The sequence below is a fragment of the Alligator mississippiensis genome, chromosome 8 (genome assembly GCF_030867095.1).
Source record: "Alligator mississippiensis isolate rAllMis1 chromosome 8, rAllMis1, whole genome shotgun sequence".
NCBI classification, from domain to species: Eukaryota; Metazoa; Chordata; order Crocodylia; family Alligatoridae; genus Alligator; species Alligator mississippiensis.
In genome coordinates this window covers 60,020,049-60,033,784 of record NC_081831.1, presented here as the reverse complement: position 1 = coordinate 60,033,784, position 13,736 = coordinate 60,020,049, and the positions used below count along the sequence as shown (strand labels likewise).

The window sequence follows — 13,736 nt, the reverse complement described above, 5'->3', positions numbered from 1 at the left end:
GGGTCCCCCTGGAGCTGTGCAAGTCAGGATATTCCAGCTGACTTCTCAACTCAGCTCCCCCGGAGTTTCTCCAAGAAGTAGACAAACCAAAGAGTTACAATCCACTCCAGTGAGGGTGAGTTGCTTGCCACTTAGCCGCCTAAATGCTCCTTTCCTGGAGGCTGTGGGGTTCCCCTTCCTGTCTCACCCTGGTGCCCTTTCTCTGCCTGCCAATAATTCTTTCACACTTGCTTCCTAAGTGGTGAGGGGGCCCCACAATCTCACACCTTGTCTACAGCACATCAAGCAGGTTCCCATTCCCAGGAACCCTCCGCAGGCCCTGCTGGGAAACTGCTGAAGAGCACCTGAGAACTGGGGGTCCTTTAGCTGTTTGCCTTTCAAAATAGCAAGCCCCACAGACAGGCCACTCCTGACCCCCACGATCTGGGGGAGAGGGACAGTGGCCATTGAGATGAGTAGCTCCCCACAAGCGCACTGAACAGCTGGGGCATTTTGTTTGTCTTGCTGGTACATTCTGGTGCTGGGGAGGCTGTGGGAGCTGTGACCCTGACCTCTACAGCTCTCTGGTTTGAAATCTCCACTGTGACAGCACAGTCATGTCAGCAGTCCCTGACCTCAGGATTATGTCAGTTTGTACTATGGAGCTAATAAAGGCAACATTGGATATCACCCAGAGGGACAAGGTCTTGGCCAGGGCCAGGCTCTTCTCAGGGAAATATTTGCTAAAATGTCCTACCACTCCTATTGCCCACTGACATAGCTCTCCCCAGTGCTGGCACAGCAGGAGCTGACGGACAAGATGAAGTGTAAACATGCCCAGGGGTGTGTTAAGGTCCTTGCTGTATTCAGAGCAGGGTTGGGTAGCAGAGGTACCAGTACCTTCTCTACCCCAGGGCTCACACCATTGCTCCCATGAGCACATCTGTGCAGGTGAAAAATCTTAACAAAACGTGACCAGCATAGATCCTGTTCCGGTGCATGTGTTTTGCTGGATGCAGAGGAGAAAGCACAGTGATCGAAACAGCTAGTGCTGCTGTGCTTCGATGAACGGGTGGAGGAGATCCTCCAGGGTTCCAACAAGTGTCAGAAACCCGGATGAGTGCCAGGGCTGGGGTTTACAATGGTGCATAAAACAATTGGGCAGTATTTCCAATGTTTTGGGTTCTTTCCTATATGGCTTACACAAGTTTAGCAAAGTGTGCATATCCTGCAGAAGGTATTCACATGATGAATTTATGGCCCTTTGTTCCAACTGTTTGGAACCAACATGAAAAAGCACCAAGCAAATGTTAACTGCTGAAAAACCTATTTCTCCTGTTTAGAAAATTCCAAATCCATAGAAAAGATTTTTCTTCAAACTTTCCCTAAAATTTTCCCCTCTGGGCCAGAACAAGCAAAAGGCATTTGAGCTGAGAGGGGAACTTACAGGGAAAGTTATTGAAAAATGCTACAATACAATGGTAACATGAGCCATAATAAAAAGAAGCATGGGCTGGATATCCGATCTGTGTCCAAGACAAAAGAACCGTCTCCAACTTAGACATGCAACATACAAATGAGTGTAAGGTGGGAGGGGAAAATATAGGGATAATTCAGAGGTATAATGAGTCAGAATAGAATAGAACTAGTTAAGTTTGAATATCAGGAATCATTTCCTAATATTGAGGCCAATTTGACTTGAATCTATCATCCAAGGGAAATAATGGAAGCTATGTTGTTTAAATAACTTCAGGACATAGCACTGGATAATGTATCTTATTCCAGCCCTCAGGCAGATGGCTTAGATGGCACCTAATGAGAATTTTCCACCCATATCTTCTAGGATCCTATGATGCATATGGAAAATCCACCATGCCACAGAATTAAGGGGCTTCTTGCTTATTTCATAGCTTTCTTGGGGGTTAAAAGAATGGATCAGATTAATCTCTGACACTGGCCCACAGAAGTCAAAAAGAGTTCCTTGACCAAATGGCTTTGCAGGAGAACTGCTCTTCTGGCGTGGTTCAGTACCCACCGAGGTGCAGTGGCTTTAAGTCCAGTTTATGGAAATGGGAGTCTCCTCCCTTGCTTGCTCTGAGGACCTTATGGTTAAGGGAAAGCAAAATTGGGGGGCATCTGAACCTCAAGCCTCCAGGCTTGGACCTTCAAGTAGGATGCCTGCCAAAGGTTTTGGAAACATCAGAATTCCCCAGGTGCGGGTGGAGGATGTTTGCCAGTAGTAGGGCCATTTATGGTTCTGGACTATTGGATTTGGAATTAGTTTTGGCTACTACCCTTGGATACAAATTATACAACAACAAAAAAAGATCTTTTTGAGGCAGCTAACCCCCCTAATTCTGGTGGAGTGATCACTAATGGGAGAGCAGGAGCTGCAGAAATACAAGATTGGCCACTCTTCCCACCCCCAACCTCCAGTGCACTCACAGTGCCACATCTCCTCCAGAACGGGCAACAGGAAACCTTCCCTTCCAGCCCTCAGGAAATCTTCTTGTTCAAGAAGGCATGACAGGATTTCCCAGTCTCAAATACAGTGGAAGGGAAGAGACCATGCTTCCTTGTGCTAGAACACTTAGCCCTGTGCCTGAGCCTCAGAATTCACCTCCAAATCCTGGCAATGCTCTGGCAGAGAAGACATGCTGAGTAGAAACTGGACTTGGTTGTTGTGCCTGGATCAGAGCAATAGAACCAGATGAGATCTCTTCCACATCTGGACAACCATGAAGCAGAAGTCAGGCAGCATCCCTCAACCTCTGTATGACATCTCCTTGCAGAGGCATCCCAGCTGTGCATTTTGTAAGGCCACCTTGTGAATTAGTTTCCCTCCCTTTCTCTCTTCTACTCACCTCCCTGGTCTTTTCTCCATCTTCTCTACTCTCAGATGTACCAGGGTTTGCTCTAAGTGTAGACCCATCTGATCTTAAAACCCAGTTACTGAAGAGAACCTGAGAGAGAAAGGATAATGGGATGAAAATCAGCAGATTCCAGAGAGCAACAGCAGAGTGTCTCTTTCTTTTCTTCCTGTCTTTTATTTAAGTCTCACTCTCGATCTCTTGTTGGGCACAGATCAAGCACAGTCCTGTGCTTGTCCAGCAAGGAAAACATTGTGACACTGAGGCAGTATTCCTAGTTGCACCCAGGGAAGACCGCTGTCCTGGCATGGGGATAGTACCTGCCACGGTAAGTGCTTAAGATTCCTAAGTCCCAAATGGGGGTGAAGGATGCTTGCCAGTAGCAGTGCCACTTATGGTTCTGGACTGTCTCTGATTTGGAATTTGCTTTGGCTAATTTGGCTTGGAATATGGAAAATTTAAATTAAAAAAAAAGTCTCACTCTCTGGGTGCTGGGAGTGACCTCATCCCTTCCCCAGCCAGTACCTTCCTCATGGACCATTGCTCAGACACAAAGCATCAAATGACTTTTCATGCTCAGGAAGTAACTAAGAAAGCTCAGCAATTCAAGATATGTCATAGCTGTATTTCATGGAGTGGCAAGTCAAAGAAAGGTCATGAAGAGGTATTAACTGCCTACCTAAATATATCCAGTCAAAGGAAGATCCCTTATACTTAAAGGGAAGCTCACACAGCTAAGGAGAAAGTGGAAGCCCCAGGCAGAAGTTGTGAAACTGGGAGTATTTCCAACAGAGATTTGCATTTGCTTTCACATAGCTACTGTCCAAAACACTGGGGTGAGGAATTTTGGTGAAATCCTTCTCCTCAGCCCTATTTTCCACTGGGGTTGTCAAATGAATCCAGGTGGAATTTCACATGCATGGTGGGGTAAATTAACCAATTTGTCAGGGCATGTAGTCAGAGCCAGGACCAGCCATTTAGAATGGAAGATGCCTGATGCAGCACAGGTACCTAAAACAAACACACAGCTACTAGGGAAAAGAACAGAAAAGGGGGATGAGATAGACAGTGCTTCTCAGAAAAGATCCCAGAATAGTAGAGAGTCTCTGCTATGCTGCATTGGCTGTACTTCTCTTCCTCAGAGCTCTTGCTAGATCAGACTTCAGGAGGATGGCTGCTCTCAGGATTCATCAAAGCTACCACATCCTCCACTCTGGAAAGAAAAGAGTTCCTCTGGTGGAACGAGAGAGCTTTCTCCTGTCTTTGTGTCCCTGCTTAGTGAAAAGAAAGGATTATATAGGCTTTGTCTTCACAAGACAGAGCACTCCTGTTTGCAGCAAGAACAAGTTTTTGGTGGGGTAGGAGTCTCAACATCACTTGTGCTCTTTCTTTGGCTTTCCACCAAAGGGTTTTTGTCCTTTGTTTATTTTCACTCAGCCTCTTGACTTTAGTTTTTGTTGTCTTATTAAATTGGCTTTTATGCCTTGGTTTTCCTCCTTGGTGTACACAGTTGGGCATGGCCTCAAGTGGTGGAGTTCAATGTGTTTTGATCCTGATCCTGAGAGCCATGTGTATGTTGGGACCTGCTCTGCTCCCATGGCTGGGGTCAATTGTGGTGGTTTAGTGACCATCCTCCCTTGTGAGCCCTTTTTTGTGATTGGAAGCAGCCAGGCATTTTCCTATGAGAAGCTGACCTTTTTTTTCCCCAATTTCATGTCTCAGGTCAAATTAGCCAAATCAGTTCCAAATTCTGTCATCTAAACAGAACTCAGTCGTTCAGGTCCATATGCTTGGTACTTGCTACCACCGGAAAGTATCTTATGTCCCAGACTCTTCAGACTGGGGCTTCAGATACTCTGAATCCATGGCAGGCATCCTATGAACAAGCCTCAAGCCTGGAGGTCTTGGGATTCAGATATATCCCTGAGTCTCACTTACCCTTAGCCAGCAGGCCAAAGAAGGAAGCTAGGGAGAAATCCCCCATCTCCATAAAATAATGTGTAGCTGAGATCCTTCCATCAGGAGGCTGTAGTAGACTCTTGTAGGGGGCCTGCCTGCACTGCAAAGGAGAGGTCTACACCTTCAACTACACAAAGTCATTCAAAGGTCAGGAAGAAAGGGATCTCCCTTTCCAGTTTCAGCAAAAAACCACCTGGACTTATACCATGGTATTTCCCCTGAGCTACTGAGAACAGTGCCCAGCACTTTGCTTCAGTTAAACTTTTGCCTGGCTGGACAATTGCTGGTTAACTTATGGCTAGCCAGAAACAGTGCAGACACGAGGGGGTTTGCTGAGTTACCAAACTAAATGAAACTTTCTTCCCAAATTAGGTCACACTTGGGATGATGCTTGGTGATGGGCACATAAGAAGGAATCGCTGCATTTATGTTAGGGCTGTGTACTGGGTTATTAGTGCTCATATGCACCCTTTATCTAAGCACTATATGCTGTGTGCTTCCCTCATGAATTCCAGGATGAGGGGAGAGGCTGTTTGCAGCCTGTTGCCTCCCTGCAGCCTCTGAGAAGTTGTGTTAATGGGATTACTGTGGATATGTGCTAGGTGGCCGCCTGTGGAGACCTCTCCCCAAGCCTGTCTGTCGCATCCCCCCTATGGTATCCCCCACAGTATCTCTTCTAATTGCACTAAATCTCTGCGGATTGACCCTCATACAGTTATGAAACCTATTAGCAGCTCCTAATGCCCAAATCAAGACAAACTTAGATAAAAAAGTTTGTCTTTATGAAAAGAGGGAAAGGGGCTGCACCTGAGAAGTCAACCTCCATTAGCAGGATTTTCCCAGTCCTCAAAAATCTCTCAGAAGGGTTTCAGGACTGGAATCACTAGGGAGCCCCCAAATCCCACCGCAGCCTCAAAAGAGGGGTGACTCTGTGCATCTCTCATTACTTCTCTCCCCATAAGCTGGTTGTTAGTAATACTGTGAAGTGCTAGTGCATTTGGGTGTAGCTCGGCTTCATGCTGCTAGGGGACTTAGCGAAGTGGACTCCACTCTCATGACTGATTTGTGAATTTGGATAGTTCTGTTCAAAATGGGGGTATGTATTGTCTCTGTCATCACTGGCAACCCCTCAATTTGAGAATGATCTCTGCCATGGCTCATTGTCTCTGTACTGCACTATGATGCCCTGGCACCTTGGATAAGGCAGAGTGGATAGGCGGCTCAGATCTCCTGCCCTCAATGTATCCACAGGGGAAATTGCAAACACAGTGTAGATTTAAAATACCCTACTACCAAAAAAGTATCAGTAACCTAAACAGAAAACTGAGTCAGAAGTCGGACCTCAAACCCTCCCCAGGAATAATGCCAAGGCTTGAATAGATCATTTCTCTGATAACTAAGAACAGGTCACTTGTCAAAATGACAACATTTTGAGCTATTTCTGTTCACATGAGATGCAAAGAAATGCCAGGAGTGTGACTGGTGGCTCCTTGCTCCATCTGTGCATTTATCTGTGATGAAAGGTTTGTCAAGGGTGAAAGCCAGGCCATGGCCCTCTTGACCAAACTTATCTGGGTATTTATGCAACAGCCACCTGTACCCCTTGCTGCAATCAGAAGTTGGAGCCTATAGGGCTTAAGCCAAAAGCTTCCTTTTAGGCACATGTCAAAAGATTTAGCAGTTCCTGGGACTGGGACAACTGTCGTTTCTTATCTCCAGGTACAAGCTTTGTCCCATAAGTTGACAGTATCTTTCACAGCACTTCCTGTGAAAGGAGGCGGGGATGGGACTGTTTGCACAGACTTTGGGTGTACCAGGCCCTTGCCACACACCAGGTGCGCCTGAAGATACTGCTTTGTGGCAGAAGTTGGCTGCAACAGAGATGTAACAAGATAGGATGCTACTGAGCTATTTCATAGTGCCTGACAGCAATGCTGGGGGGAGAGGTGTGGGAAACAGGACAATGGAGGATTATTTTTAGTAGTGCAGTAGACTATAGTAGTCCACAACACCCTTTTTTTTTGTTTTACATTCAAGCCTTGCTTTTAACCGAAACTCCCAAAACAAACTCAACCCCCCTGCACCTTCTTCCCACAGGAGCCCTGAAGAGGCAGGGGGTGGCAGGTGAGGGGGGGCACGGGGCGTGTGGCAGGAGCTGGGAGGGAGGCAGACCCCAGCACCATTCAGCCCACAGTGGGTCCTGCCTCCCAGCCAGGCGTGAGGGTGCCCCCGGCTGCCAGGGCTCCTGGTCCCAGGAACATGGGCCACCTCTGAGGCTGAGGCTTGGGATCCAGCTCTGAGCCCAGCCCCCGCTGCTTCACGCCCCTCCAGCCCCGGGCTCGGGCTGCCCCCTGCCCCGAGCCATTGTTCCCCGCCCCGGGGGGCCGCGCCCGGCGCTTTAAGAGAGCGGAGCGGGCCCGGGGCGGCATCGCCTGCAGCCCAGCCCAGCCATGCGTGCCCCGCCGGGGCCGGGGCCGGGGCCGGGGCCGGCCGGGGCGCTGCTGCTGCTGGCGGCGCAGCTGGAGCTGTGCGGCGCCGTGCACTGGCTGTGAGCAGCGGCCGCGGGGTGCTGGGCGGGGAGCGGGCTGCGGGGCTGCTCCGCTCTGCTCCGAGGCGCTGCCGTCCTCTTCACCGGCTCTTCCCTCTCTCCCGCCAGGGGCCTGGCCCTCAACGGCAGCAGGGTGGGCTGGAACCAGACGCAGCACTGCAAGCTGCTGGAGGGGCTGGTGCCCGACCAGCTCCAGCTCTGCCGGAGGAACCTGGAGCTCATGCCCAGCATTGTCCAGGCGGCCCAGGAGACCAAGAGCGTCTGCCAGAAAACCTTCTCCGATATGAGGTGGAACTGCTCCTCCATCCGCCTCGCACCCGCCTTTGGCCCCGACCTCAGCAAAGGTAATGCCCCCCACCCCCGACATCATCTTGGGGGTTTAATGCTCTTGTGGCCCTGCAGTCATAGTCCGAGAGAAGTGGGGCTGGAAGGGACCTCCAGAGGTCCTCTAGTCCAATGCCCTCGGAGCCAGGATTGCCCCTATTCAAACCGTCGCATACAATCATCATCATCTAAATCCTTCGGTTGTGACATAGTTTTCCCACTTGCCCAATCCAGCAGTTTTCACATGCAAAATTTCCATCCTTGGCAGCAGACTGTATTCTTACTTTGGGCGCACAGAGGTCACTGGAATTGGAGAAGGCATTGCCACCTCTGCGTGCTCTAGGACTGGTTCTGGTACCAGTTACAATAGTGTAGAGTAACTGTTACCATCTGTGGAAGGGAGTGCCAGACCTCAACTACCATATTAAAAAAAGAGAGAGAGAGCTGCTGCTGGAGGCTCTGGGATGAGGGGAAAGCTAATTTCATGAGGAAGTAAAGGGCAAAAGCAGGACCAGAAAGGAGTGCACAGAAGGGGGCACAAAGGCATCCGTACTTGGTAAAGGAGAGTGCTAAAAAGTAAAGCAAGCCCGTTTTAGAAGGGACTGGCAGTGCCCCATCTTCAAAATGTTGGGGTAGGGGGAGCAGTGAGCCCTATTTGGGGGAAGGGCAGGTCTCCAGTTGCTGTCAGAAAAGAAATAGAGAATCTGCACCTGGCGGGCTGTCAGAGCTGTAGATCAGCAGCTAAAGCAAAGCCTTCAGAGTTAATAGTCCAGGGTTCTCCTCATGGGGCTGCTGGTGTGACTGAGAGGAATCACTCCCTCCCCCTACCCAGCACCTTGCTTTCTCTTTCTGTGAAGTGGAGAACATTGCTAATCTACACCAGAGTTTTAGGAGGAGTTTGTGCGATGCCCTCAATCATTGTGCTGAGTGCCCTGAAAGCCTTGCCTGAGAAGAGCTGTACTTAATCAGTACTCCCCTGCAAAGGTGGCCATGGAACTACCAGCCGTTCCCCACTTTCAGCCCATCAGGGCTACAGCCAGAAAGAGCTGTGTCCTTCCCGCCTCCCCACCCTACGCTGAGAACTCCACTTGCTCTTGTGCTACTAGGGACCATATTGTAATATTTCCAAAATTTACCAGTCAGCTTCCCTCATATAAGTAGAAGGCAGGGAGGGTTCTGTCTATTAAATGACTTGCTCTGTGACACAGGAACCACTTTACCTTGTTGTTTCTGGGCTCCAGGACACTGATTTTTCCCCCCCCCCGCTTCTTTATAGGGACCAGGGAATCTGCCTTTGTCTATGCATTGGCTGCTGCCACTGTCAGTCATTCCATCGCCCAGGCCTGTGCCTCTGGAGAGCTGCCGATCTGTTCTTGCGGGTCTTTCCCAGCTGAGGTCCCTGGGCCTGACTTCAAATGGGGTGGCTGTGGAGATAACCTCCGCTATGGCCTCCAGATGGGTTCTGCCTTTGCAGATGGTTCCATGAAGTCCAGCAGATCAGGAACGCAAGCTACCAGGCTTATGAATCTACATAACAGTGCAGTAGGCCGACAGGTGAGTATGGTCGCGCGATACTCAAACTGGCAAAGGAAACCACTACAACAGAGGTGCTTCTTTGAAGAGAACAGGGATGGCTCCAGCTGAGCTGTTCTGAGAAGGGCTGCAGACTCTTGGGAGACTGCTCATGAATAAACTTCGGGGGCAACTGAAGGATTAAAGTAACTTCATAACAAAGGTCTCCCCCACACGTTACAGAAGCAGACCAAAGTGCTTGCTTCCTAATCTCTTATTGCTCTCTCCTTATATCCCCACAATGGATGTGAAGGCTAGAACTGGCTTTGTACTCTACCCTTGGAGCTAATCTGAGCTTCTCCGCAGACCCCTTGTCCTCTTCTGTGCTGATAGCAAACACCATCCAAAGAAAGGGCATTGCTCACAATTAGTCAGGAACCTAAGGACAGCATCTGATGTGCATGAATACAGCAGCTGGCAGCTGCTGTATGGAGAGTGATATGCAAAGACTACATAGATCTTGATATGCAGGCAAGCTGTTTGAATCAATATGGTGAATTGCCATCTCTGTGTGCCACACTTCTGAATGAGGGTAGGTAACTTCAGGCCCCTCAGCAAAATTATTGGTGGCATTTGTCCTAATGGCCACTCTCTTATCATATGGCGAGGAAACCAGAATAAGTGAGCTTTGGATCACAGTGTCAGTCTTGATGCAGAAATGGAGAAAAGCATCACCTAGAGGAAGTGAGATGAGGCTTCATGACTGGCAATGGATGGCTGGGTTTTTTCTTATTCTGAAGCCTCCTGTGGATCTTCTTCTGAATACCCCACTATGAGGTGTGGCTCAGGCAGAAACGGCTGAATTGCAGCCTGGAGCTATTGCTCTGATTTATTTATTTATTTTTATTTCTTTTCCAGGTATTGATGGACTCCCTGGAGACCAAGTGTAAATGCCATGGCATGTCTGGCTCCTGCTCAGTTAAGACCTGTTGGAAAGGGCTTCTAGATGTGGGTGAAATCGCTGCTGACCTCAAGGCTAAGTACCTGGCAGCCACCAAGGTGACCCACCGGTACGTGGGTACCAGGAAGCAGCTGGTACCCAGAGAACTGGACATCAGGCCAGTGCAAGAGACAGAGCTGGTTTATCTAGTCAGTTCTCCAGACTACTGCACAAAGAATCCCCAGCTGGGGTCTTTGGGGACTCAGGACCGGTAAGCAACAGCTATAGATGCTCTAGCTTCCTGTGTTATACAGCTCAGACTCTTAACACCCAGAGCTCCCATTCAGCCTCTGTAGTTCAACTTAGAAGCCTTTTCTCTTTAAACCCCTGCCTGAATGACAATCTCTGCTATAATCCAGAGGCTATGACATGCAGCCAGCTTGAGTGCAAGGGAGTGAGGCTGCTCCAATTACAAGACACCGCTTTCTGCATACATGCTTTAATAAATTCTCTAGATCCACCCTGTTCCCTGCTACAGGTGAATCACGTAGCTGATCTGCAGAGGGTTTAGCAGAGGAGGAAGATATAAAAGTCGGAGCAAAGACCCAACCCATATAGTTCTATCTTCCCTGGGACTTCCAGTAGTTTAGACTGGACTATCCATTTCACTATCATCTATTTCATTAGGGCTGAGACTAAACCCTGGGGTGGAGGCTTGTGGGGAGGAAGCATTCTTCAGTTCAATAGATGTTTTAGTGAGTGAGTGTGTGTGGGTGTTTAATGGTGCTTTGGTACAGGATGGTGAATGCCTTCTGCATTCCAGTTTGGCACTTCCCAGCTCTGCTCTGAGGCACAAGAGCTTACTAGTCTGGGAGTGGAGTCAAAGAGGAAAATTTATTCACCTTGCACTCAGTCAGTGGGAATTTCATACTTGGTATAAAATGGGATCCGTATGCCCTGGGAGACCACCATGGAACTTCATCCAGAGAAGCAGTCCCCTGCCCCTCCCCCAGGACTGTCCCCCAGTGCCTCTGGGTAGCTTTCCATGAAGGCTAGTCAGATGCCTACTCTGACTCACCCCTTTCCCTAAGTATGCCATGACTAGCACCTTAATACTGCTGCCCCACTGTATTCTTGACTCCATCATCTCCTTTCCCTTTGCAGGCAGTGTAACAAGACATCTGTGAGCAGCAACAGCTGCAATCTAATGTGTTGTGGGCGTGGATACAATGCCTACACTGAGATTGTGGTGGAGAGGTGCCACTGCAAGTACCACTGGTGCTGCTATGTGACATGCAAGAAATGTGAACGGACAGTGGAGAGATATGTGTGCAAGTGACATAGGCCTTTGAGCAGCTTCTGCGGTAAGAAATGCTGAAGGACTCTTACCCAGGCCCCTCCAGAGTCTGTCTGGCTACAGTACATGGGAGAGGCTGTGACTGGAAGAAGAGCCCAGGCTTAGCATTGCTGTGGAAGACCTCAAGTGTGCATGTGGGGGGAAAACAGGCCTAGTGCTGTCTTCAGCCCCACCCCTTCCAGAGCAGAACAAAGGGCTGCCTCCTGGGACTCATCTGGTTTGCTTCAATCCTCAGTCTCCAGCTGTGGACAAATAATTTATCACTTCTGCATGCATGGATCCCTTTCTGCCCTGATGAATGGGGACCCTGGGCTGCCATTGTTTCTTTGTGGGAGGTTTTTGAAAGTGGTCTGAAAGCCAGACATGATGGATGAGGAAGGGTGATGAGGAGAGAAGACCATGAATGCCCTTCAACTCAACAGGGAAAAGCTGTAGGGGAAGAAAGAACTGCTCTTGCTAAGGGGGCAGGTCATGGGCAGGCACTTTTGGGAGAGGGCTCCCTTGAAGGCTGGTCCAAGGCCACCAGATGCTTCAGCTGCAAGGCAGTCTGTTCAGTGTCTTCTGTAGCACCAAATTTTCTCTCTAACAGTAAGACCAAGGGTGGTAACAGGTGGGCCTCGGAGCAATTCATTGCCCTAAGAGACAGGATACTGTAAGATCCTATCCTCTGTCTCTGCCAGGTAAGGGACACTTCCTAATAGCTGTGCTGGGCATGGCATGAAACCTAGAAAGGAGGACCTGGAGGATGCAGATGTAATGAGTGGGCTGGCAAGGTTCTCTCTGCCCCTTGGGTCAGTCTTTCTCCAGGGATATTTCTGCAGCTGTCTCACCCTCACATCCACATGATGCAGAAGCCATGATAGAGGGTTCACACTAGCAATAGCTCCAGGGCCTTTCTATGGGGGTTGGAAATGAGACGGCGTCTTTGATCTCTCTTCTTATTTATTTGGTGTTTTTTAAATAAATATATTACAGCATCTTGGCCTGAGCCTCCTTTGTGATGTCTATGGTGGCTTTCCACTCCACTTCCCACCCCCAAGAGTGCACGCTGCATCCTTGTGAAAAATGAGGGGAAGGGCCCTTTTCACTCTCAGAAAGGTCTTTACTCTGCCCCCACCTTTCTCTTGGCATCAGTTCCACCTTCCACTGTTGTGGCCAGACCCATGTTTCCCTTGAGTGTTTCTCTGGGCTCTGCAGATGTGATCAGTGGATGAGGCAAGCAGCTGGAGGAGAGATCAGAGCTGGTGAGCTTTGTAGAGTGGGAAGATTTTCTTTTCCCCTCCCTCTGCTTTTGGTGGACTAAACTCACACTAACGCTGGCCTTAGGAACCTCAGCTCCCACCAGCTTCCTGGCTGAAGGAGAGAATTTCCAGCGTTGCCTAATGCCCGAGGGAAAAAACATGTTCTAACTGAGGATGTGCTTCAGGATGGGGTATGCTCTGGCAAACCCCTGCTCTTCTAGTCATAGAAGGTCATGGTTCTGTCCACTTGGCTCTTGGGACTCTGTGGCAGCTGCTGATACTGGTTTAAAAAATACTGATTTTAAAAAAGAAATGAACAGTCCTGTTCTGGCCCTCAAAAGTTGAGCCCAGTCATGGTGCTGTTCACTCCCATATTTAATTACATTTTTTTAAAATGCCATTCAGGTGGTGGGGAAAAAGACATTCCATGATCAATGGAGAATTTTATTTGTTGTAAACTGCTCCTAACCTTTGATGCTGCAGGCTTTTGTACCTACAGTGAATAGCTGCATCTCACAGATTGTTAGCAGAGTTAGAGGTAGTTTCAGATGCATCCACCCATGAGCTGGAAGTTAAAAGTAATCAGAGGGGGAATAGCTAACTGCTAACAATGAATGTGTATCATTAGATTTCAGTGCCTTGCTGCAGGCTGTTTGCAGACTTGGCTAGGTATTGCTCCATTTAGGTGCCATTTGAAAGGTTTCTTCACAACTATACATGGGCCTCAGTCTCACATCTGAAGCTGAGCACATGGGTCTCACCAAAGAATTTCGTTCATAAAGAAAAGGAAGTTTCCACACCTGTTGGTGTAAATTTCCTCCTGCTGTCTTGGGGCCTGCTGAGCCTGCAATCAGCAACCCAGCCAGCAGCACACTCATTCATTCCAATGGTGAGGTAATGTTGGCCTTTAATTCATTCATTAGTGCCTCTGACCAGCAGAAGACAAGGCCATGGCAGGCACATCTCAAGTGGGAGAGGCAGGTAAAGTTTGCTAAAAATGTGTCGC

General features: G+C 48.9%; 1 protein-coding gene across 1 annotated transcript; it reads left to right on the top strand.

The window, feature by feature from the left end:
• The first annotated feature begins 7,230 nt into the window (after positions 1-7,230).
• Positions 7,231-12,472, top strand: LOC102558673 (protein Wnt-11b). Its single transcript, XM_019487940.2, has 5 exons — positions 7,231-7,356; positions 7,465-7,700; positions 8,957-9,234; positions 10,111-10,403; positions 11,297-12,472. Exons 1-5 carry the CDS (start codon positions 7,259-7,261, stop codon positions 11,469-11,471), a joined length of 1,080 nt encoding a protein of 359 aa, XP_019343485.2. The 5' UTR covers positions 7,231-7,258; the 3' UTR covers positions 11,472-12,472.
• Positions 12,473-13,736: the final 1,264 nt, after the last annotated feature.